Source organism: Danio aesculapii, chromosome 16, assembly GCF_903798145.1.
Source record: "Danio aesculapii chromosome 16, fDanAes4.1, whole genome shotgun sequence".
NCBI lineage: Eukaryota > Metazoa > Chordata > Actinopteri > Cypriniformes > Danionidae > Danio > Danio aesculapii.
The window spans coordinates 20,598,395-20,624,062 of NC_079450.1; the positions used below are offsets into that span (position 1 = coordinate 20,598,395).

Here is a 25,668-nt window from a genome sequence, read left to right on the forward strand (position 1 = left end):
TCATTCCGCTGTGGCGACCCCAGATTAATAAAGGGACTAAGCCGAAAAGAAAATGAATGAATGAATAATTATGAACACATAAGTGCGTCACTTCTCAGTGAACTGTGAATTTGTGTTGACATTTACTAAAACCAGGTTCACTGACAAAATGTGCATGACAATTGCCTAGATAATAGTACAGCCCACGCTATAAAACAAAAGGTTCTTTAAAGAACGGTTCACTGAAATGTCATTTAAGGAACCCAAAATGTCTCATCACTCCAAAAACTCTATTTTGGAACCTTTATTTTTTAAAGTGACTGCTGTTTATATTGTATTTTTTTTATTAAATAAATATTTCTTTAGTGAATATTAGAGACTTTTAATTGGCAGTGAAAAACTCAATAAACAGACAAAGAAAATGGACTTACTTCATAAATGCAGCAGAGAGAGCAACTGTATCATCTGACTCTTGGTCTAAATTTGTAAAGAGCCCAAAACCATTGAAAACCGGGGGTGCGTTTTTCTTTATGGGACTGCTGTTTGAAGGTGCAGTTTCAGCATTCTGCCAGGTGGTGGCACCTTTTTTAGGAGAATTGGAACTCTTTTGAGCAGGACTGGTCTTGCTGGATGCAGAATCAATTGGTTGGTCATTAGTGACAGATGAGCAAACCTGTGGACTTGTCCTTTTAGGACTAGAGTCATGGTTCATCAAAACCTGACAGTTCTCCAAAGTCCGGTCTACATCAACATTTTCTACAGCTGCAGAGGAACCTTCGACCTGCTCCACCAGAGCCTTATCTCCTCCTCCTTTTGTTTCTTTGATCACCAAGACATCCTCTCTTATATTTTTGCAATTGCGTTTGGCAGATCCAGAGTTAGAGGAGGATGAATGGTGTGACTGTGGTGACCTCCCCGAAGACGACCTGTCAGAGCGCCTGGAATGGCTGCGGGATTTTGGACTGTTTGCCTGTTTCTTAGGAGAGCGAGAGCGGCCCCTCTTGGGACTGTTGTGGTAGTATTGCTGCTGCTGCTGAGGGTGTTGCCGGAAGTTTTGCCAGTTTTTGGGACGGTAGTTGTTATATCCTCCTCCCCTTCCACCACGCTGAAAGCGCCCACGGAAAAAGCCCTGACCTCTGCCCCGAAAGTAATATGGCCTTCGGAAGCCTCTGTGGTTACCTCGAAACTCTCGTTGATTCTGATACTCCCGCGTGTGGTTCCGCTCCCGGTTGTGGGGCGGGGAATGGGATCTTGACCGAGAGCGAGACCTAGACCTTGAACACAACAAAAGGAAGAACTGAGCCAAAACTACTTGTGTTGTAGAACATATTCAAATATTTTTGGAATAATAACAATTTGGATGTGTAATTTTGTAGCATTGTATGTAGGATTTTTATATGGATTTTGTAGCATTGTAATCAAAGGGTGTAAAATCCAATGAGGGGAAAATAAGCACTATAAAAGTGTAGTTCATACGAAATCTGAAGCTTAATGATATCTGCATGAGGAAAAACAAGCCAAAAATAGTTCACAAGTAATCTTCACCTCTGCTGTGGGTCTCAGCTCATTGTCATTCAAATGTATGATGTTAAAAGAAATGGCTGAGAAGGAAAAACGTTTAATGATATTAATGTTCAACCTGAAGCCTTAAGTGAAATAACTCAAACTAATGAGAAAGAAAAGCACTTTACAACTGGGCAACTTCCTTAAACAAACCATATAAAGTACTTTTATGACATCCTTTTTTTCCTTTCTGGGGTTCTCTGCAGTACAGTAAAACATATGTAAGATTTACTTTAAAACTGTTTTCACTCAGACGTTTGTAGTTCATTTTTAATTTCATTTTTTAATTGACAGTTTAGAAAAAAACACTATAAAAATATCAATAATATTAATAATAACAATTATTATGTTCAATAAAAATAAATAAAGTGAACTATAATAATGATAACTGAAGAGTTCAGATGCAAAAACCTCTAAATGCCGTCTGAAATTTCTATAGAAAATTTAAATTTTTCTCAGCCTCCTTTGTTTATGTTGAGATATTTCACTTTAAAGACCAGGAAAAGGGCTTATTCTTTGACATAAAAGTGATGTTACTGAATATACACACAGGAGTTTGATAAAAATGCTCATTTTAGAGGAAAATTTCAGACGGCATATAGAGGTTTTTGCATCTAAACTCTTCAACTGATAACATTTATTTCTAAAGCTAAAATTATAAATATAGCAATCAATTTGTACAAATATACTACCGGTCAAAAGTTTGAGGTCAGTTACATTTTTTTTTCATGTTTTTTGTTTTTAAATAAAATTATTCTGTTTATCAAGGCGGCATTTATTTAATGTAAAAATGTTAAATACATGTTAAATACATGTTAAATTATTATTTTTATTTTTTTTTTTTATTACTTATTGTATGTAGTTTTAAATGAAATGATTACTCCAGTTATTATTGCTTTTACTACTATTACTATATTATTATTATTATTATTATTATTATTATTATTATTGATAATAATAATACTACTAATAATAATAATAATAATTGATATTAGAGTTATTTCTGAAGGTTCATGTGATTCTAAAGACTGGAGTAATGAAGCTGAAAATTCATCTTTAAAATCACTGGAATAAATTATGAAATGAAATTATAAACTACTTTTGATCAGATATTTTATAGTGCAATAACATTTTACAATTTTACAATTTGTACTGTGTTTTTGATTAAATAAATGCAGCCTTGGTGAGCAGGAAAAGCTTATTTTAAAACATTTAAAAATCCAGTAGATTACATTGATCCTTTATTTTATACAGTTGAAGTCAGAATTATTAAACCCCCTGAATTATTAGCCCCCCTGTTTATTTTTTTCCCCAATTTCAATTTCCCCAGCGGAGAGATTTTTTCAACACATTTCTAATCATAATAGTTTTAATAACTCTTTTCTAATAACTGATTATTTTATCTTTGCCATGATGACAGTACATAATATTTGACTAGATATTTTTCAAGACACTAAGCCTAAAGTGACATTTAAAGGCTTAACTATGTTAGGTGAAGGTGAGGGCACGTTTTCGTATGAGGGTGAGGTGAGGGCAAGTTATTGTATAATGATGGTTTGTTCTGTAGACTATCGAAAAAAATTATAGCTTAAAGGGGCTAATAATTTTGACCTTAAAATGGTTTTTTAAAAATTTAAAACCGGTGTGTGGTGTGCGGTCTAGCGTAAAAGGGCTGCCGTCGCGTCATCTAGGTAGATGGTGCACACTGGTGGTGGATGAGGAGATTCCCCAAATATGTAAAGCCCTTTGAGTGCCCATAAAAGCACTATATAAATGTAAGGAATTATTATTATTATTATTATTATTATTATTATTATTATTATTATAAAAACTGCTATTATTCTAGCCGAAATAAAACAAATAAAACTTTCTCCAGAAGAAAAAATATTAGCAGACATTCTGTGAAAATTTCCTTGCTCTGTTCATCATTTGAAAAATATTTAAAAAAGAAAAAAATTCAAAGGGGGGCTAATAATTCTGACTTCAACTGTATATATTCTATAACTGTGACTTTAAGCTGTGGAGTCTGTCAAAGACATTCTATGGGCAGTGCATACAGCTGATATGTCAAATCTAGCCACAAGATGGACCTGTTGTTCTTTGTGAGCGTCTAAGTAGTTCTAGTGTCTTAGCCAATGCTTTTCTGCATGCACTATATCACAAACACTGACAAATATGCTAAATACTGTATGTACTTGATTCTCTGCAACGCAACGCTGAATAGAATTTTGAACACAGAATTTAAACAATATAATTACAGAGAAAAATGAAAAAACCTGAAAAATGTTAAAATTTACACTATAAACTGCAGCAGTTACAGCTGTGTAAGATGGTAAAATCACAGAAGACATGCAATTACGTCTAGAGTTTTTCAAAACATCTCATTTTAGAATGGAATTTTTAGTCTTTTGGAAAGTAAACCGTAGCCTTGCACACTACGATACAACTAAAAACCCTGTAACCAATTGACAATCAGTCCCACAAACAGCAACAGTAATCAATTTGATCGCTGGTTTTCTACTCACCTGATGCGTTTTTTCATTGGAATAAAGAGTAAGAAGGTAGTGCACAGAGCAACATGATAGTCTCAGAGTGAGCGAGAGAGACTTCGCATCTCCTCTAGTGAGCGCGGATGGAAAGAGTCAGTCACATGGGTCATATGGGAAAGATTTTTACTCTCTCAAAGCAAAGAGGAGGTTCTCAGCCTGCCAGTTACATCACATTAGTTTTGCACAGACAGTAGACTTTAACTGAAGGCAACAATTACAAAAAGCTCCCCTATTTATCCAGCTATTTTAGTTAACTGAGGTTCAAATGAAAATTCTGTCATCATTTAGTCACTTTCATGTAGTCTCAAACCCATTTGGTTTCATCTGGGAAACACAAAAAAGCAGACATTTTAATTGTGCTGGTGGCACTTTTCTCTGTTAGTACAATGAATGGAAGCATTTAATCTTCAAAAAAGGACATAAAAGCACCGCTGGCAAAATAACTCACCCCAAAATGAACATTTGCTGTTAATTTATTCACCCTTTGACTATCCAAGATGTGTGTATGTGACTTTTGTCTTCAGTAAAACACAATAGGCAACTTTTAGCTGAATGCAAATGCCAAAAGTCAATAGTTCCCATTCCTTTGAATGGCCATAACCAGCTAGCAAAATTCACGTGGCCCACACCAGACACTTAAATCCGCATGGAATGATGGCAGTTGGGCGGTCCATTCCTGTTTGCCAAATATGGGCCACAATTAAGCCATAGCCATACCACATGGCAGCCACAATTCAACCAAATGAACCAGAAGTGACCCTATTCTGGGCCACAGTTTGCTTTTATTCTGGTCCAGATCCAGCCTACACCTTACACTTGCTGGGTGTGGCAAAGTACAAAAATCCCAGCCTGCATTGCAGTATGAATACATTCTATAGCTTATTGATGCTACAGTTTTTATTATTTGCTGTTGATTCTGCTGTTTATGTTGACGTTGCTTATTTTATCACTTTTAGGCTCATGTTTGTAAGTTTTGTTCATTTTTGTTAATTATCACTGTTGTTGAGGTTTATATTTATGATAATAATCATTATCATGATTATTGATGTCTCTGTGAGCAGAAATTCAACCATAGCATTGTTTTAGCTTATAAACCTTCATAATTCTGTGGCATGTGCAAGCATGTTATCACGTTACTTTTAATAATGGATTAAACATTGGTTAACATCAGTGAAGTATATTATTTCATCACAGGTTGTCCCTCACTTAATTTTATTGTTTGTTTGTTTTTTACTTGGCTTGCTTGCTGTAATGAATAAACTTTTCAAGCAAAGTTTTTAAAAGTTACAGCAGCCCAAAGGAAAACTTATATTAAGAGGTTCAGGGCTATGAGCCCAACTAAAGCAAACACTTTTCTCCATGCTGGTGACTTTAGTCTATGTGGCCCACATATGTTTTAGGATAACTGGGCCATGTTTGCCATATTTTCTCTGGGCCTAGCCAGAGCTTACTGAGCCAAATATTTGCCAAAAGTGGCCCACATTTGTTTTAAGATAACTGGGCCACATTTGCACTCACACATGTGAGCCACATTAGGTTTAAACCCAGATTACCCTTAAATGACTATGCCACATTTTTGCCAACAGGGCCCACATTTGTCCTCCATCATTTGGGGCAAATTTATCATTTTCCACAAGGGCCACATTAGGTTTACCTTCAGATTACATTTTGCCATAAGTGCCAAATCTTTGCCTTAAATGGTTCATATATGAATTTGAATCTTTGGCCCCCCTTTGCCATTGTACAGGTGGGCCCCTCCAGGCTCACATTTGTTTTTGTCTGGGCCGAAGGAATACCACCAGTGCTGCATAACTGCCTAAAGTGGCCCACATTTGTATGCTCTCTGGGTAAGTATAGATGTTGTTTAATTTGATTCACGTTTAGTCTTTGACCAACATCAAATATAACTAGAAAGTAAAGTTCGTAGACAAACTTTAAGGTGGCATAAGAAAGCCTAGTCTAAAGTTTGAAGAAGCTTTGAAGTTTTAATAACTGAAGTAGTTTTTAACAAGTTTGAAACAGTCGGCATAGATAACTGCATATATGTTAGCATGTTTATATTAAGGATTGGCATGTTTCTTGCTAGGTGGGTGCTATAGGGTGTTCTAAGTGGTTCCTAAGGTGCTGCAAGGGTGTTCTGAGCCGTTACTAAGGTGTTACGTTTCACGTATGTTTTGTGGAGTTTTGTGTTTGTTTTCTGGTGGTGGGCCGTTATCGCGTTAACGTGCTGCGTTACCACAAGACTCTTATCGAACGATTAAAAATATCGCCATTAATCCATTCTCAAATTTGGGTTGAGAGCTGGGTTTATTCTATGCAAGCTATGATGACTTTCACCTTGATATTTTAGCATGGATGTATACCTGGACAAATTGCACTGTAGGAAGCGAGAACGAGTCTTCGAACCTGCGTGTATTCCTACTGTGAAATTACCTCATCAAACGTGACGTGCTAACATGGATGCAGTTCACTAGAGTGAATCTGATTAATGTTAGCTCCACATCTAACTATTAGGCACCTGTAGAGTTTATGTGTTCGAGTAAAACATACAAATAAAATGAACCGGGTGATTTTTAAAATGAATGACGGTGAATCAAAAATCGGTGAGCCATCAGACAAAAAAAGTGCCCTTCTGAATCAAATCAGCAGAATGTCCTTCTGGATCTTTCACTCACTTCGAAGACATTACTGACTACACTTACATGGACATCTGTAATCTAGTTCTTTGCCTTGATAGACAATAATATAATTAAGGTGTTTACGTGAAGTGCTTTCATGTAAGAGTTTCCTGTAATTTTGGGTGACTTTACCTGCAGTTCGGCAGTTTCACATTCACTTATGAACATTTCATTCATGCCCCCGTGACAAACTGGGGCTTTAGATGCAAATAAGGAGTAGGGTCTGGGGAGAGTGTTATGGAATTAAATAACGCACGCCAAATGAAAAGAAAAAAAACTTCAGCATTTCGCGATGTGTGTGTGTGTGTGTGTGCGGTCCTTTACTGACATCCGCGTGTGTGGATCTTGTCGGAAAATATGGCTAAAAGTCCTACATGACGGTTATAGTTTGATTGCGGTGTTTACTTCAATAATGCCACTAATATATGCATACTTCACGTGTCTTAATTCCATTTCAGTTTAGTTCAGTTATGACATTAGTTAGATTAATGTAATCAAAAATCGCTGTTTGGAGCTTATGTAGGCCTACAGTTCAACATTCATGTTTAACTGAATAAACAGTTAGTAAACACAAGTACATCTTATTGAACATAATTTATTTTCTTCATCAATTATCATAGTAGAACAGTTTCTCAAGCAGTTTGTGATGCATTTTGGAAACAGGAGATGAGCCATGAAAGCGATCGGCCGTCCATTGGTTCTTATTGCTGTCTCAATAGCAAGCAACAGCTTTGTTTTTATTTATTCATTTAAACAGCACATTAAGGCTGAAATACAACCTGAAAGATGACAATACAACACTGGCATTATACATATTAATACTGACATGTTAAATTAAATTAACATGACTTTTAAAAAGGGATGTTGATAACAGATTAACAGTACTTTTGTTGGAGTATTATATTACACAGTATTTTTTTCCAGTGTTGTCTGTTAAAAAAAGTAAATAAAGTTTTTATTTTAAAAAATATTTTCTCCAAATGTATTTATTTTTCATTTATATATATATATATATATATATATATATATATATATATATATATATATATATATATATATATATATATATATATATATATATATATAATTATTATTATTATTATTTTTTTATTTATTTATTTATTTATTTATTTATTGTTTTTTTTCATGATTTTTAATGCTGTCAATAGAAATCATGGAGGCCATACAAACTACCAGACAATGTAGTTTTTGTTTTGTATACTCATTTTTGCTGGACCCTAATTTGAGTAAAAAAAAATAAATAGTAATTAAGTTATTTTGTTAATCTTACTTTTATGTTATATGTGAAACAGATATTTTAGATATTATGCAGCATATGTTTTACACAGCGGATGCCCTTCCAGCTGCAACCCAGTACTGGGAAACATAAAATTATTATGATTTATTATTTAACCATAAAAAAACAATCAAAAACACTTCAAAATCAATTTGATGTCAATAACTTGATATCTAAAATTGGTATCAAATTACCATACTGTCCTGTAATTAATTTTTGCTGTATTTTTAACATCAATATTAGGCCAAATGTTAGTCGTTTTGGCATCAAATGTTTTAATTTTTGGACAAACTATTCTTTTCACTGAGTGCTTTGCCTTCTCAAGAGTTTGTGTTTCATTTGGACAGTTTGACTTAATTCCAAAGCATGCAGCTGAGTTTCATTCTTATGAAAAGTGTGCGTCAAGCTTTTTCCAGCAGCATCCTTCTAAAACTGTGGTCAGCACTGAGAAACCAGGCTCACAAGATTTCCCTTGCAAATATGGGAATCAGATTTTGCCCTCCACCGACTCCATTTGCATGAAAAATCAACACTGTACTTCTCTCCAACTGGGCTCAAAGTACACTGTCAACCACATGGGCAAAAGGTTCCAAGCTTAAGAAAGAAAAATCATGCCTTCTCGAAAAATAATAATAAAAATTCAACAAAGTGCCACAAGTATGCATCCGTTTTTCTGTCTAATGCAGTGCTGCAGTTTTTGGCAAGGGCGGTTTACATTTGGCTACCTAAGGAGCTCTACTGTGCTGTAAGCACAAAACCAGCAGTCCAAGCAGAACGTGAAGGAAAGTACAATTTAATTTTAGCACGGGAAATAAGAAAGTGTGCTGAGCCTATCCAAAGCCACAGCCCTTCCCGAATATCAGACTTTATGCAATGCTGACAAACACATGGAGAGTAAAATTACAGTGACTGAGCAGCCCCTTTTCAACACCAAAGTAAGCCAAAGCACAGGGTACTTTTCTTTATGCGCGGAGATGTACCTTACATAACTTTGGCCTGGCAGCTGTGGCTAGACAGCTCACACTGGCACTGGAATATTGATTTTCATTTAAAATGAGTCACGGATGGGAAACCGAGCATGAGTCACATAGTGTGTGTGTGTGTGTGTGTGTGTGTGTGTGTGTGTGTGTGTGTGTGTGTGTGTGTTTACAATGGGATTCCGTTGTGTGTTTACAGACAAAGTGAGAAATTAACAGTTTTTCAACCTATTTAAACCTTAAGAGCATCTGTCAATACACGGTAAGCCTTATTGCGTTGGAATTTGTACATATTTTTATGGTCAGAACAAGTAGTTAAAGGTGCAGTATGTAAGTTTGACACCCAGTGGTGGAACTAGGTATTGGATTTCTGGATCAAAACAAATGCAAGCGCAGGTTGCCAGATTGAGGACTAACAAGCCTTCAATTTTATTTTGTGTTCTATATAAAAGCAATGGCGCGCGATAGAAGGAATATTCTCCATATTAAAAGGAGTTTTTGTTCTAACCAACACCTCGAATTGATATATTACAAGCGACTTCTATTTCTTGCAGCTGAACAACAGAAAACTTGATGACATGATCACCTCAGTTACACCTCGTGTGCTTTATTCAGTGTTAAATGCTGACAATGTTAGTTTGAATGTCATTTGACATTACATTTATTGCCATACTACTGAAAGCAGCAGCAGATAGTTCACCTCAGACCGGTTTGATCAGTTTGAAATTGAACTTCAGAACTGTGACTCAAAACCAACACATATCAGTGATCCAGCATCTATATTTAATAATGTTTAAAAGGTTTAATATGTATTAATTAGATTATAAACCTCGTTGGTGTGCAGTAAGTGCACTATTCTGTGCTTCTGAATGGCTGTATTTAAATTTCTGTCATGTTTCGTCTAGTGCAAATAGCCAAACGGCTTATCACTGCAAATCTCGTCACGTATAGTGTTGTTATGACACTTGGTTACAATGTACCCTGCTCACCTAATGTTTACGTTTGTAATATTTATATTATATGTTGATTAATAACCTCATGTGGAACTCTGAATCTGCATCTCATTTCAGAGTCTGCTACTGTCTACCGGAGGTCGCTGTTCGGTCATGGACGCATGCTTTGAGAGCCTTTCTGAATGAATGAATGAAATATGCGATTTTCCATGAAGGCAACCTGAGGTGCTGAAATATAATTGAATAAAGTGGCATAGGGCGGGTTAAAAGACCCAAAACAAAGCCAGCCGTTTCGGCACATAAAGTACATTTTCAAAGCAGAATATCTGACTTCAGCATTGTTTTTTAGATAAACAAGAATGTTCACTTGGCAAGTTTCTTAGATATCTGAAAACATATTATGGTATTTTTATGCTTTAGAATAGTCCAAAACGTACACACAGCACCATTAATGTTCACTGTTTACCAAACACAAGACTTTAAGCGGACCCAGATGGAATCTAAACTTTTTCTTTCTGGGTTTATTTACTCAGTATTGTGTGCTAATTCCATGTGGTCCTGATTGTACATGTAAGACAGAAAAAGGCTTAATGAATCACTCAGCAGTCGGTAAAATGGAAACAATTACCACTGATTGAGTGATAATTTCAGTAGTTTTTCCCCTTAAAAGCGTCATTAAAAAATGTCCCCTTTGCTTCTGGTATGTATTTAAATACACGTCACTGAAAGTGCTGACTGAAAGTTTTAAGAGCAAAAATGGACTCAAAACTGAAATTAAAAATCGAAACCAACTCCCTTCATCCCACATCTGCACACACTTGCTTTGAACTTTCCAGTAAATGATGACATTTGCATGCCATAATGATGGGCTAAGCCAGTAGCTGCTTTAATTTACAGTAGAGTAATGGACACTTACCCATATCTGCGCTTCCTCGTCCTGGATCTGGAGGAGCTGCTTTGTGATCTGGAGCGGGAACGGGAATCAGAATGGGATCTTGATCTGGAGGCTGATCGAGAGCGAGACCTGGACTCTGATTTCTGTGTCTTAGACATTGTCGCTTGTAGTCTCTCTCATATGTGCCTGTAACAAAATGAAAACCCTTCAACCCCAAAAAATTACTAAATAAAAGTTAAGTAATAAAAATATGACTTCTGTAGTCAAAACGTTGTTTAAATCAATTACACTTATAGAAAAACTCTGGAATAATTATATAGTCTTCAAGACTGTAAAAATTGCACATACAGTAAATCACTACTCATCCATCTACACTGTTCTCTCTGGGACATTAAGAAGGCTTGGCTGGCCACTACTACATTTTCCATATCTCTAAATCTCAGATTGTCCAAAAAAAAAAAAACTTGGAAAAAGAGAGAGCTAAAGCTTTAAACACACAGCGGGAATTAATTGTGGAATAAAGGGCAAACGTCAATCTACAAGCCTGTTCCTGAAGTTTATGCGAAGAATAAACAGCAGTCATTTAGTCACTATTGTTAACAAAAATTTATAGCCTGTTTATTTCATAATAATGATTGGCTAACTGTAAATAATTCAGCTCGTTACACAGCTACATTAAATAAACATTAAATACTTATATGGAGTTTACCTTTTAAAAGATTTACAGCCTTAACATTAAAGTTTCCACTATTAAAACATGTAATCAAACTAACAATGTGAACAGCACAACAAAGCAATATTAATACACCACACCTACAATCGGTCCTTTTTCTCTGTAACTGATGGCTGAAACACACGTTTCCATTTATAGTTTGAGAGTGTGTGGTGTGAAATGAGGCATGAAAGAAGTGGTAGTTTCAATTACTGATGTGAAGATGTTAAGATAAGTGTTGTCCTGGAAGAGGGTCCTGCATGCAAATCAAATTACAGAAGGAAAGCACATTCATTTTTACTTTAGAGTAACTGATTTTTAACAGTAACACATATAACCTTTAGACTCAGAAATAGACCTGAAAAGTGATGTTTTTGCTTAACTGTTTTTGCTTAACTCTTTTAATAAGCTAAAATTTCTGATGAACTTCTACAATATCCATAACTCTGCAAAGAAATCTCCAGCAAACAAAGAATCAAACAAAGCAGTTTGATCCAAAATTACTTTTAAAAGACCATTCATGTTCAATGAAGGCCTGTTAATGACAATATACTGGAGAATCAGTCTCCCTATCATATTTTGCAGTAAAGTTCAATGTCTCTATATACTAAAACAACATTTATTTAATTATCTATTTACTTACTTAGACAATAACAAAGTACTAAAAACAATGTGTTCTTCCTTAGTGGTTTTCAAAAATGTTTCGTTCAGATGATAACATTGTCAAAGCATGTTTGCACAGATCCGTGACCAAGATAAAAACGTTGTATTTTGCATTCCAGGCCAGTAGTTGGCATAGCTACTTTGCACAAAACACTATATGTTACATATACAGCGCTGTAGTCCACGACTGTTGTTGTGGCTATATCAAATATTCACATTTGCATATAGATCATGTAAGGACACAAATAACATATTGTCATTCGTTCATTCATTCATTTTCTTTTCAGCTTAGTCCCTTTATTAATCCGGGGTCGCCACAGCAGAATGAACCGCCAACTTATCCAGCATATGTTTTACGCAGCGGATGCTGTGAAATTAAACTACACTGAACTGAACTAAACTGAACTTCAACTCTGAAAACTGAACTGACACAGTTTCAATTTACTAGAACTTCTATGTGAAGCTGCTTTGACACAATCTACTTTGTAAAAGCGCTATAGAAATAAGGATGAATTGAATTGAACAGTAGTCTTAAATAAGAAAAAGTATTTCAACACTAAAAATTGCACACATCAGCTTCAATCAATCCGACTTCCTTCAAGTCAAAAAAACTAAAATACACACCATATGTGCTGAGTCTACTGATGTGGACAAATGTGATGAAACGCTACAGGTTTTGGCAGGACAGATGTAAAGTGACGCCACATTAGCATGGAGACAAGAGTGATTTACTAGCTCTTTAATGTTATCCCAAAATGTATTTAAAGAGGTGTTGAAATGTGATTCTGTCTATTGTCCATCATCTTTACCCTCCACAACTGCCCTCGACTGGTTAGCCGGACTCACACTTGGTGTTTTACCATAGGGAGCACTGGTGATCAAAGAGAGACAACACTCTGTGGCTGAAAATAGACTTGCACCGGAGATAAAGAAAGAGCTTTTACATCGACTGAGGTGCCTGAAAATATCCATATTATAAGCTGGACCCTGACTGCTTGTCATCATCCCTGTCACAATCTCAATCAGTGCTGCACAAATGCACATATGACTGATCTATGTTGGAACAACAACAATAAAAGCAGGAACTGTACGAATGCAATAAGTGCTACTATTAATTTAAGTTACTAAACATAGAATCAATTTCAGCCTATATTTACAAGGCTTTGCATTCACAACTAAGTATGCCATGCTAAAGCTATCTGTTTACCATTGTCTGCACAAAGTGATTGATGAGCCATCACAAACAAAAGATGTCACTTAACTGATCCATTAGGAGTGTTGAGATAAGGATAACAAATGCACAGAAATAGACCTTTAAAGGGGACCTATTATGTCTCTTTTTACAAGATGTAAAAAAAAAGACTGATGTCCCTAGAGTGTGTATGTGAAGTTTCAGCTCAAAATACCACACAAACTTTTTTTATAACTCTTTGAAACTGCGCCTTTTAGGCTTTGATCCAAATTGTGCCGTTTTGGTGACTTTCGCTTTAAATTTTAACAAGATTTTGCTTTCAGCCCTCATTTCAAAAGAGCGGCAGGCTACAAATGCCGGTGTGTGAGCATAGTGGCAGAATCCAAAACAGGAAAAACATTATCTGTTAATCTCAACCAATTGTTGCTTAACCAAAAGTTTAACAGAGAGCGTAAGAACAGCACATCAGTTTGGGTAACTTTAGTGATTTTACTGGCAATTGTTTTTCATAATATCTTTCTTTTGTAAAACTATAACAAAGAGGAGAAAAGTGAGTATATATCGTCACCTTGGAATTATGAGGTTCTATCTGCGTTCTGAATGATTTTGAGATATTGAGCTTCAAAGTTTTTGCATTTCATAGCAAACAGTATGTGTGTAACATTTGTTTTTTTTAATGAAAACTCTTAAAATGTAAAGAACTTATAAAAACATCCCATAATGTAAATAAGTTGTCATTTATTAAGAATATGTCAATAACTCATTTTTGACAAAAGTGTCCCTTATAATTATAAAATAATAAACCTTATAATTCTAAGGTGACGATATTCACATTTACTTTAACAAGTTCAATTCAACCAGCAGTAACATTTTACTAATGTACATAGTTTTTATACAAATCTTAATACCCATATTAAGAAAAACTATTAATGAGACAATTTGAGTAGAATATTCCCAACCACCAGCATAACGCAAGCCATGAAGAGGTGTTTGTACAAAAAATACAGGTGGTAAAAAACTGGTAATAATCAAATGACCCTTGAATATTTACAAAAACAGAGCTTTAGTAAAAATAGAGCACTTACAGACATATATTTTAACGTTAAAATCAGCCCCAGATATAATCTGCATGTGCGTTACTCTCGACTGCACACTGTGAGAAACTGAAAGTAAATATATAATGCAGTACTTTAAATGTCCACCAGGTACAAAACTACAAGTGGCTCTATGTGACTGCACAACAATGATAGTAAGACAAAAATATATGTTTTAGTGGGCTGAATCTTGTTATATTTTTGATGTCAGTTGCAGGCCGAAGGGTGGAAGCGGGGAGCCATAAATGTCCTGCGGGCCGGCAGTTTGAGTCCCGTGCTATAGACCATTTTGAGGGATGTAAACAAAAACAATGGTCCCAACGTATTTCCTGTTTTACATTTTTTATTTCTATAGCTTCCGAGAATCCAAAAAGAGCCACATATTGATAAATAATGTTATGATAGCTGTTTTAACATTAAGTTATGATTAAATTGCCTTTATTACAGTTTTGAAATAGTTCGATAACAAGCAGGAAATGTTCATGGGCCAATCAAATGACCACATTGAAATGGTCTATAGAGACTATAGTGTTCATTTGTGCATCCTAAAACTCCACATTTATAATCATCTTAGGCACTGACATTATCTTCAGCAGGTGAAAACTCTAATGCTGTGTTCTCACCAGACGCGGCACGCACAAATAAATTGCGATTTAATAGACATGTGAACATTTAGAGTTCACTCGCTTCATTCGCATGTCAAATTCATTTCATTTGCGCATCAAATTCACTTCACAATAGACGCAAATTTGTGTCATGGGTGGGGTTACTGCCTGGTAACTAGTTTCGTTGCTAAATGGCTAACATGGATTTTGAGAGTAGCTGTGCTTTATGTGCTTTAGGAAGCCTGAAAAACAGCGTATATTAGTTCGCCTACAGAAACTCCTACAAAAACTGTACCTGGATGATGGAAGCTTTCAGTGGTGCTTCAGACTGAGCCGAGCCCAGTCTCTTCAGCTGTTTTTCAGTGTCGATAGGAGGATTACCCCTCGGGACACTACCACAGGTGCTACATTATAATCACGACCATACTATAGCAAGCTCCTGATTGGTTAACGTGGTGTGAATCTCTGCTAAAGTTAAGATTTTCCAACATAAGCAAATCGTGCTGCAGGATGTCTATTCGCGTCTTTCTACTGACCTAACATGAAAATTACTCACGCTTGATGCTTCATCCACGTCTAGCATGAATGTACCATAATGGCGGAAGGCTGCTTCTTACTCAGGGCTGTTCACGCTGATGAGGGAGGGATATCCACTAACAAACTAACTTTCCTCTCTGATGACATGTACAAAGGCAAAATGTCAATCAAAGTGTTTTTTATCATGTAATTATGAAACATATTCATTAATTCATTTTTACCAGTAGAGGGTGGCTATATTCACACACTTTTGCAACACAACTGTGTTTAAACACCTTATAAAAGTCATATTTGCATATTAGGTCCACTTTAAGACCCATTTACAAAGCCCTGTTCAGCGTTCACAGCAACAGATGATAACATAGTTTATTATAAGCGCACAATGCACTTATGTCACCTGCCACCTTAATGCTCAAGCTCTTTAAAGCTGACATGATTTAGATTGACTGTATATATTTCTATCATTAATCCGCAGGGAAAAACTACTCAATGTGATCAGAATGGTATAGTTAATGCTTTTAGAGTTAGAACATTTTTAAGAAAACTTTATTGTTATGACTATCATTCCTTTCCCTTTTTTAAACATTCTGTTGCATGATAGATTTTCTCTTGGCTCTACATGAAAAATACAAGCCTCAAGATTTACTGGCATTTTTCAGGTAAGCCTGTGTATGACATAAAATTGAGCCTGAGGTTCAGCAATGCTATCTGTAAGCTTTTCCTTTTTGAGGCGTATCAGAGGTTGCTTTGCAAACAGGAAATTGCAGACTGAATGCTTAAGCTACAATTCAGTGTGGTATTTTTTTGTATAGCATGCTAGTCTGAGTAGATCTGTGCTGCTCTTTTAGTAAACACAGTCCAAAATTAACCTAAAGCCTCTTTTTTTTATTCCTTTTGACTGCTTGTTGGCTTTGGCCAGCAGTCCATAATTTCCTGCAGCCTCCAGACATCCAGACATTTGGCTTACTGTGCAAAGTTTCGAAGCTACTTTGCTTCTACTGTATATTGAAAAACTATGGCAACATACTACGATAAAATGGACATCAAACGCAACGTTTAACCATGAAATTAAAGCCAAACATACGACTGTACTGGTCCATATAATGCATTCAATAACAGTTTAATATAGCGTACCTCACATCCAATAATCGAAAGAAACATTGTATTTTACTTTCATTAGCAATGTTTCCATTCAAAGATGCAAATTAAATTTATGTGCAAAACTGGAATATCGCATGAAAGATTTGAGAATAATGCCACATAAAGTCAAAGAGAACAAAATCACTTCCTGATAAACTAACGCCAAATATCAAAATGAAAACAGAATTCGCTGAGGAAAGAGAAGCTGCTTGTGTCTCTTTCTTATATAATAAAATACTTGCATCTCAGAAGACAAAATGTAATGAACATAAGGTGAATTTTAGAGGCGTGAGATGCTCTTTGTGAGCAGAGACGCTCAAGATAGTTCTGGAGGTATAATAATACTGAACCACTGGGGTGACGGTCAGCCCACTGGTTTGCCCACTGGTTTAACACTATTTTTATCATCACATGAACTTTTATAACAAAATCACGTGACTTTTTTTAATGCGCATAATGAAATTTATTCAGTAAAATCATTTCCATTGCGCATTTTATAAAAACATTTATCCTACTCAGTTGTAAGCATAATTTTTTAATGCACAATTTCAAAATTTCAGCGCATCTTAGCGTTTCCATTAAGGGTTTTTTTACATTCCAAAATGCGCATAAAAATTGGTGGATGGAAACAGAGCTATTGAGAAACACTGGACTATATATAAAAAACAAAACAAAATATCTGCACAAAAACACAATCCAATCATACTTCAAATGTGAATGGAACGTTCCACAATTGTTACTGACAACGCATGAATAAAAGAACACATAACAAATATGCTTTTTGAGGGATGAAATAATGACACAATTACTAGTATACTCTGGGGATGCTCCGATTTTTGCAGCCGATACTGAGTACCGATTCCTTGTCATGGTGATCTGCCAATACTGAGTACCAATTCTGATTCTTCTTGCTTTATATAACTTTGCTATTGCATAAGCACAATTCCTCTTTAAGTATGAGATCTTGCATTACTTAAGATAATAAATTAAGGATGTTGCATACATGTAATGGTCAGAAGCAGCTTTACAAAAAGATAATAGATAAAACAGGAAAAAATGGTAAGAAAAATGACTAATAATGCAATTTGGAAACACTGCTCATGTGCTCATGATGCATAACCCGGGCACATAACCCGAATGCATCTTCGTCTGCTTGTAAACTTGTAAATAAACACTTGGGATCAGTTCATGAGATCGGCCACATCAACGAGTACCGGTCGAGTCGTGAAATGTGATTATAGGCCGATACCGGTCTTCAGCCGATCGATCGAAGCATCCCTCATAAACTGAATTCTAAACCTTAGTAAATCAGCCTTGCATAAATCATTTACAGTAAATACTATCCTGTCATGATATTTTACATCCGAAAGGGGAACTCCAAAAAAGTAACTGCCTGTACCTTTTAGTCACTAATGATTCACAATCTGCCTTCAGCCACTATGCCCCCCTCTGCTGGAATCAGCTTCCAGAAATGATCAGATGTGCTCCAACATTAGGCACGTTCAAATCAAGACTTAAAACACATCTGTTTAGCTGTGCTTTTACTGAATGAGCACTGTGCCACATCCGACAGATCACACTATTATGTCTTTCTTTCCTTTTTCATTCCTTTAAAACCTGTTTTCACACATTTTTATGTTTTTAATCATTTTTAATTCTTTGTTTTTACGTTATTTTTTTTCTTTTATTCTTGAATTACCATTGTGCATGAAATGTGCTATTTAAATAAACTTGCTTTGCCTTGCACTGTTTGTTTTCAGTAAATTCTGACTATTTTTTTAACACAAGTAGGCCAAAGTAAAATAGACCAATACCTCATCTTTCAAATTGCAGTGTTTCCACTAGGATTTTTTACAGCTGTGGTGGCAGGCCTTTTACACAGACCTCCAACTACCTATGGTGTTATTTCAATGACAAAATGTGGAGAGTGCAGTATTACAAGTCGAGATTGCATTCATGTAATACAAGCATTAGAATCTCTTTGCTTGCGTGGCGTTTTCCTCAGTTCGTGCACAAAACTTCATCCATGCCCTCAAATATATGCTGCTCAAGCACAGATTTTCTTGTGCGCTCTCAATAAACACTGCTGAAGTGCGTTTTAGTGCATTTATCTAATGAGTATATCTCCAACATTAATTAAGTTTGCTAGGAATTTATGTCTGCAATAGACCTACAGAGTGGCATTGATGCGTCCTGAAGTAAAGTAAAACGGCTATAAACTCCAGCAAGATATAATCATTGTATGCATAAACATGGACCTTTATCTATAAATAAAGTATAATTATGGAAACTGTGTCCATCATAACTGAAAGCTACATCGTGTTTGCTGGCCTCATGCATTGTGGCAGCCCTGTCAGTCAGAATGTTACCTTAAAAGGTTAAACAAATAATGCACAGCACTACTACAATTACAGAAAAGTTCGGTCTGTTATAATTCACTTACATTTTAATATGTTTTGGTGTGATTATAACCCACTATATATATATATATATATATATATATATATATATATATATATATATATATATATATATATATATATATATATATATATATATATATATTTGAGGTGCAACGATACACCAAAGGCATGGCTCGGTTCACGGTTTGGAGCCACGGTTCGGTTTCTGTTTGCTGTGGGGTTAAAGTTGATGTCATCTTAACAGCAATGCTAAGGAACAACAGATTCACTTAATAACAAGAACAACTAAACTGTTTCTTTATTAAATTTGCCATCACATTTTTAGTACAGTCAGGATACCTGAGTAAACAACAAAACTTAAATAAATACCTCCAATATAGACTAGTCAGAAAAAACTATTCTCTTTAGTGCAGCCATCTTAACTAAGTAAACTAAAATTAAATAAATAACTGCAGTGTAGACTAGTGAAAGATAAACAGGCTTGTCCTCACTAAGGACATTGGGAATATTAAGTTTTAAGTTCTTCTTCAAAAACCCCATAATGTCCACATTCTCAGGTGGGAGGCTTGATCTCTGTGCAGACACAGTGATGCTCATTTTTGATTATAAGTTTTCATTTAGATAGATTATGCATATAATGTGTTTGTAAAGTGTTTTTACACCAGTAAAATACATTGCAGTTTTGTCGGCAACTAATGTTACGGTTGTAGCCGCATATAGGTTATATTTTTGCCTCGCGAAAAAGGCCAAGTAAACATAACAGCTGCCGTTTAGGCTGAAGTGGCACCGTTTTTGTTATCTTGTTCCTGTATCTGTAAAAGCTAAAATGTTTTATTTTTACTTTCTGTATCTATTTTAAAATGAAGAAAATGTTGTCTAAAGACAAACTTTTGTTTTTATAAATTAATGTTCATTTAAAAACGTTTAATATCAACGTATTATTTTACAATCAGAGATGTGCAGATTAGCTCATTGAATCTGCTGTTAATATCCATGTTGAACATCATGGTGATCAACATGCCTAAAACAAAGAATTAAATTACTAAACTGATGATCGAGTGCGGATACATATAGGCCTATATCAGATAAAACTATATGTGTGGGCGGGTGGCGGGTTGATGATTAGTATAAAGCCGCGGATTCGGGTATCATTTCAGCTCTATCTCCCGTTCTCTCTCTTACTCTTTCTCTCTTTCGCCCTCTCCGTGCCTGTCATTTCTGTAAGTCCGCCTTCACGACAGCGGATTGGTCAGGAGACCGATCTATCATCATTGGGTGACGTTTGATCTCATTTTTCGTGTAAACAAAAGCTCATCATTACTAATACAATTTAATCAAATGTGATAAAATAAAGATGTGTTTAAATTGGTTCAATCTCAACAATGGGCAGCAGGGGGCGTGAGAGTACCGCGGTACGTCACGAGAGTTTCGCGATACGTATCATGGTTGGTGTATCGCGATATTTCGGTTCGGTTTGTAATATCGTTACACCCCTAATATATATATATATATATATATATATATATATATATATATATATATATATATATATAGATGGCCATGGAAGAATGAATGTAGTGGAAACCATGAATTGTGTCCATTTTAATCAAGAAATTCAAACAATAAAAGTGCAAACACACTCAGTGTGCACAGCTTGTTAGTACATAAGAGAAATTAACTCCAAATATGCACAATTCAGTAAATATATAGACTAAATACTCAGTATATTAGTCAGTATATAATTCAGTATATCCTTAACCTGCCAGTGACATCTTAATAATTTAATGTATGTTTAAATAAGTGTCATGAAAATAAGTCATGTGGAAATTATTATATTTGAACCACCCGATTAGAATGTTATCACTCGATTGAATGGGCATTATCAGTGGTTATTAGCTAAAAGATATGGGCCAGTAGGGGCCTTCTGAGCCTACTAGTAATCGTCCATCCAGATGGTTAATCAATTATACTAATAGAGAAGACTCCACATCTGTTTTTACATTACTGTGACGGTTGAGTTTAGGGTTGGGGTAGGGGTAGACATTACTAAAATACAATTAATGGGAAATTCAATAAATATTATAAATAATTCTCGTTCACTTCCTGCCGCAGCCGTATGTGATCTATAGCTGATTAACTATGTGAATAAATTATTACAGCTTCCTGAGCCTAGTAGAAGGTGCAGAAGGCTCATACTGGCCTATATCTATCAGCTGAAAACCAATAACGCCCGTTCAATCAAGTGATAACATTCGAATCAGCTGATTTGAACAACATATTGGAGTAAAAAAAAAATTACATTTAGTTTTTAACATGAAGAAGCAATAATTAAAATGTAATTTTCAAATCTCGTTACACTCCTCATCATAAGTATTTATATAGGATCTCAAATAAGACATTTTTTTAACACTCCAACAGTAAGAGTTTCTTTTCTTCAGCACCTGTTTTAACAGATTAGCAAAGCTGGTTTCGGATGCTTAAAATAGAGACAACAGGAAAATAACATGCCACCAGTCACTTTCATCTGTAAACATTATAGCTTCCCTCTGGTAAACGGGGGTCTAATTGACTCATAAGGGTGCAGGAGTCTGATCATGACACATTTATGATAATAAAGACATCTTCACATGGGTTGCAAAAGTTTGCGGAATTCATTTCAAAGCATAGTACTGTATGGCAGCTGTCCCGTAATCCATGTCTAGCTGATCCTCAATTTTCCTGACAGGATCAATAAAGTATCTGCATGACTATTTGTCCATCTGGGAGTGGAGTGTGTTTCATAGCCTAATCAAAAGGATTTAAAAGCTAAAAATGTCTGCGTCAAACATCTTCGGTGGTCATACCCTTGTGCTGTCATTACAACCACACACACGCCTCCCAACAGTGACAGCTGCACTCGGCCTTTCTCACCTGTTCGATTAAGGGGGGAAAGTTGATGCAAACAATGGTGCAACCCAACACGACTGCAATACGCTCCCAACACTCACTCGGCCGCTCTATCAGCGAGAAAACAGATGCGCCACCAGCAGCACCAAAATCCCATTTGTTATCTGCTTTGGACAATCAAGCAAAAAGAGTCTCTTATCAATAGACACAACAACTGCCACATTCTTTCCAAAACAGATGTGAGAAAACCTGACTGACGTTGACATAAGAATGACTTTTGGAGGCTTCTGAGGTAAAACTTGATTGATTGTGGAGCTTTGAATCAATGTCTTCAGCAATTCTATTAATAGATGACTTATGGTACCATACCATTGCATGACATCAGAAGAACTTGGGAGGCTCTGTACGTTTTCATTGTGATGAACTCAGTGATAGTCGACTCAAAATTGAAAATAGGAATGCACTGAAATGAAAAGTCTGGGCTGAAACCGAAAAATCTAAATGCATTAGCCGAACACTGAAACTGCTTTTTCTATTATTTGATTAAATAAAGTAATTAAAGCATGCTCTACAGGAAGTAATAAAATAATTAGTGTAAAGTAATTTTCTAAGACTTTTAGAAGTGTAGCTCAACTTAAATTATGCTTAATAATAATAATAAAAACATTTTATTAACAGTAAAATTGTATTGGCAATGAACGAGTTGAGCACAGTAGCACTTTTGCAAGTAGCAGAAAAAATGACTACATATAAATGCACTTTCAGAGTATTATTTGAGCAGCCTTTGTGCAGTTTAGGCAGATATAAGCATGTTAGCATGCGCTATTCATATTAAACTATTCAGAACTTTGACTAGTCGATCGTGCACTCCGCTTCTCTTGCACTTTAGTTAGCACAGCAAAAAAAACAGTCCTTGCACAACTTAAGCCATTGAAACACATGAGTTTCATAGCACAGGACTTTCCACATCCAACTTGAATGTGACAGTGTCTACGGCTGGAGGGAAAAGAAAATCACGGGTGGGCAGTGCAGCGCAGCATTGTTTTTTATCAAGTCATGTTTAAAGCTGTTTTTTCTCTTTCAGCTGAAAACCGAAAGTGACATTTTCGGCAGGCAAAAATTCTGTGAAGCCTTAATTAAAAATCCCTTAATCGTTTATTTATGTAAAATGTAACAAAAAAAGTGTGTTGACAGTTTTTGTGCTGGTAACTTGACTGGTTTAGGTGGCAGCAAGTCCTTTCAATTACTTTTTTCAAAACTGATTCATTTACTATAGAAAGGAAGAGACTATGTTTACAGTATGAATTGGTCTTTGGCTAATATGATTTGTTCAAAAATACATTTACATTTACATTTGCATTTACAGTTAAGCCTGAAATTATTCATATACCAAAATTTGGGGCTTGACTATATATTTAGTCATTTAAAAGATGCTTTTATCCTGATAAATGAGAATAACAGAAGCACTTCAGCGCTTTCAGTCCTGTTTTTTTAAATGAATAATAAAGGAATATCTAGTGAGTGTTGTTGTTAGTCTCTTATACTAATTAAACAGATAAAGAGGGCCATTATTAAAGATGGCCAGAGACAAAAAGTTAGACAGGTCATTGCACCAGGACTGAACATTAAAGGTGAAATATACAAAAAAGGAACAGAACATCAGAGTGTTGCACTGACACACAAAGGTTCTCCAACTATTCATGGGAGAACTAAAAAGCCCTACAAAATTTTGTGCTAAAAATGTCACTCGTTTAATATTAAAACATTTGTTAATTTAACTGTTAACTGTGTAAATTCAATATCGCACTTGCATGCATGCTGATATTCAGGAAAGGAGCATTATTGCTTGTGTAATGATACAATATCATGTCATATAAATATATATTATAGAAAAATAAAAGGGAAGAATATCTTTTTTATGTTTTTGCTTTGATAATTTGAATTATATAGTGTCATTGCTGTCTTTATTACACATGCTTTTGGACTCTCATGACATAGCATCAATAAAACCATTATGATAACAGTTTATTTTTCCTCGGCCGTCAGCCTATTGAACCTCAAGTGTTGAATACTACCCACTAGATGATCTAACAATTAAACAAAAAAACTGAAATCATGCTTTGGGCACTCATTTTTCATTGGGTCTCTATTATACTTTGCATAGTAACAATGAAGATTATTTTTCTGTAGGTAGTAAGAGAGTATTACTTTTTCATAAAAAATAATAAGTGAGAAAAAAGTCAAAAAAATATTTTGAGAAGTCATTGATGATAGTTTTTGACATTGACATTCAATTTTTAGCAGTCTATTTCAAGTTTTCTAAAGTCAAACAAAGTAGACGTGTCAATTATGACTTGACAGTTGTGAAAATCTCACCTTTAACATTGAACAGAAAAGAGATTAACTCATATAGGAGCCAAAACAGTCTAGAGGGATCTTTTTTCTCATTTTGGTCAAGCCTTTTATACATGGGGTTCAATGTTGGGCTGTGGGCCCTCATTCATTTTGTGATGACTTGCATCTCATCTTGCTGTCATCGCTGCATCTGTTTATTTCACAAGGGAACTCATCAGTTGAAGGTCTCCTCTATTTTAGTCTTATGAGAATGATATTAAATATCTTGGTGTAATGATAACTCAGAGCTTCCTCTAGTATGTTTGACAAAACTGAGTTTAAAAAATTGAGCTGACCAAACTTTCCCAATGACATGCATAGTGAGCTACTGAAAAGGCAAAAATAGGTTAACGTCTTATTGTTCCAAGAGCACGTTAACACAGCGAGTAGTAACCGGATAGTCTTATACAACATCTAGCCCCAAACATGAGCTGTGGTTGCATAGATTTTAGATTGGTAAAAAAATGTGTTATTAACACGGTATAACACTGTTCTGATAGACAAAGTTTATCACACATCAATATTATCTATTATTAAGAAATCTATTATATTTTAAATAGTTTACTACCAGACGTTTGCCATAAATTCCACAAATAATGGATGGTGTAAGTCTATGCTTCAATAATAACACACCAAATAATAGAATGTGTGGTGTAAAAAAAAATAACATTTTTTAATTCAAGGCAAATTCAGCCATACACCTGAGATTAAATACTAAAATGTAACAAAGCTGATTGCAAACTGATGATTTACATTTTTATTATTTAAATATTTTTAAAAATTGCAATTGTTGTTATTTAAATATCTCTTTAAATTCATATAGCCCAGCATACACGAGTAGTCTATTTATTACTTCAAAAGTAAAAGCTTTATGTTGGAATAGGATTTTCTAAAATATACCTGTCAGTGTTTTATACTAAATAACTAAAATCCAAAACAACATGTTCTCCATTACAAAACTGTACATTGATATTTTTTTTCATTTATTTATTTTTATACTTTTTTCCTTTAACATATTCTTCCTTTATTTATTTATTTATTTTTAACTTGGACAATTTCTTTTTCTTTTTTTTTGTTTACCTTTACATGTTTAGTACAATAATAAAACATTCAAATGACAGTGAAAGTCTG

General features: G+C 35.1%; 1 protein-coding gene across 4 annotated transcripts in view; it reads right to left on the reverse strand.

Annotated features, from left to right (window-relative positions):
- The window catches only part of thrap3a (thyroid hormone receptor associated protein 3a), a 40,566-nt gene that overhangs the window by 14,479 nt on the left and 419 nt on the right, over window positions 1-25,668 (reverse strand). For 2 of the 4 annotated variants that reach the window (XM_056474870.1, XM_056474868.1), the window contains exons 2-3: window positions 10,913-11,077; window positions 411-1,253 (exon numbers count right to left, since the gene is read on the reverse strand). In XM_056474870.1, the coding sequence (XP_056330845.1) occupies window positions 411-1,253; window positions 10,913-11,049 (980 nt within the window). In that variant the 5' untranslated portion in view covers window positions 11,050-11,077. Of the gene's footprint in view, window positions 1-410; window positions 1,254-4,067; window positions 4,185-10,912; window positions 11,078-15,713; window positions 15,779-25,668 lie in introns of those variants that run through there. The other 2 variants (XM_056474869.1, XM_056474871.1) reach the window with 2 other exon arrangements.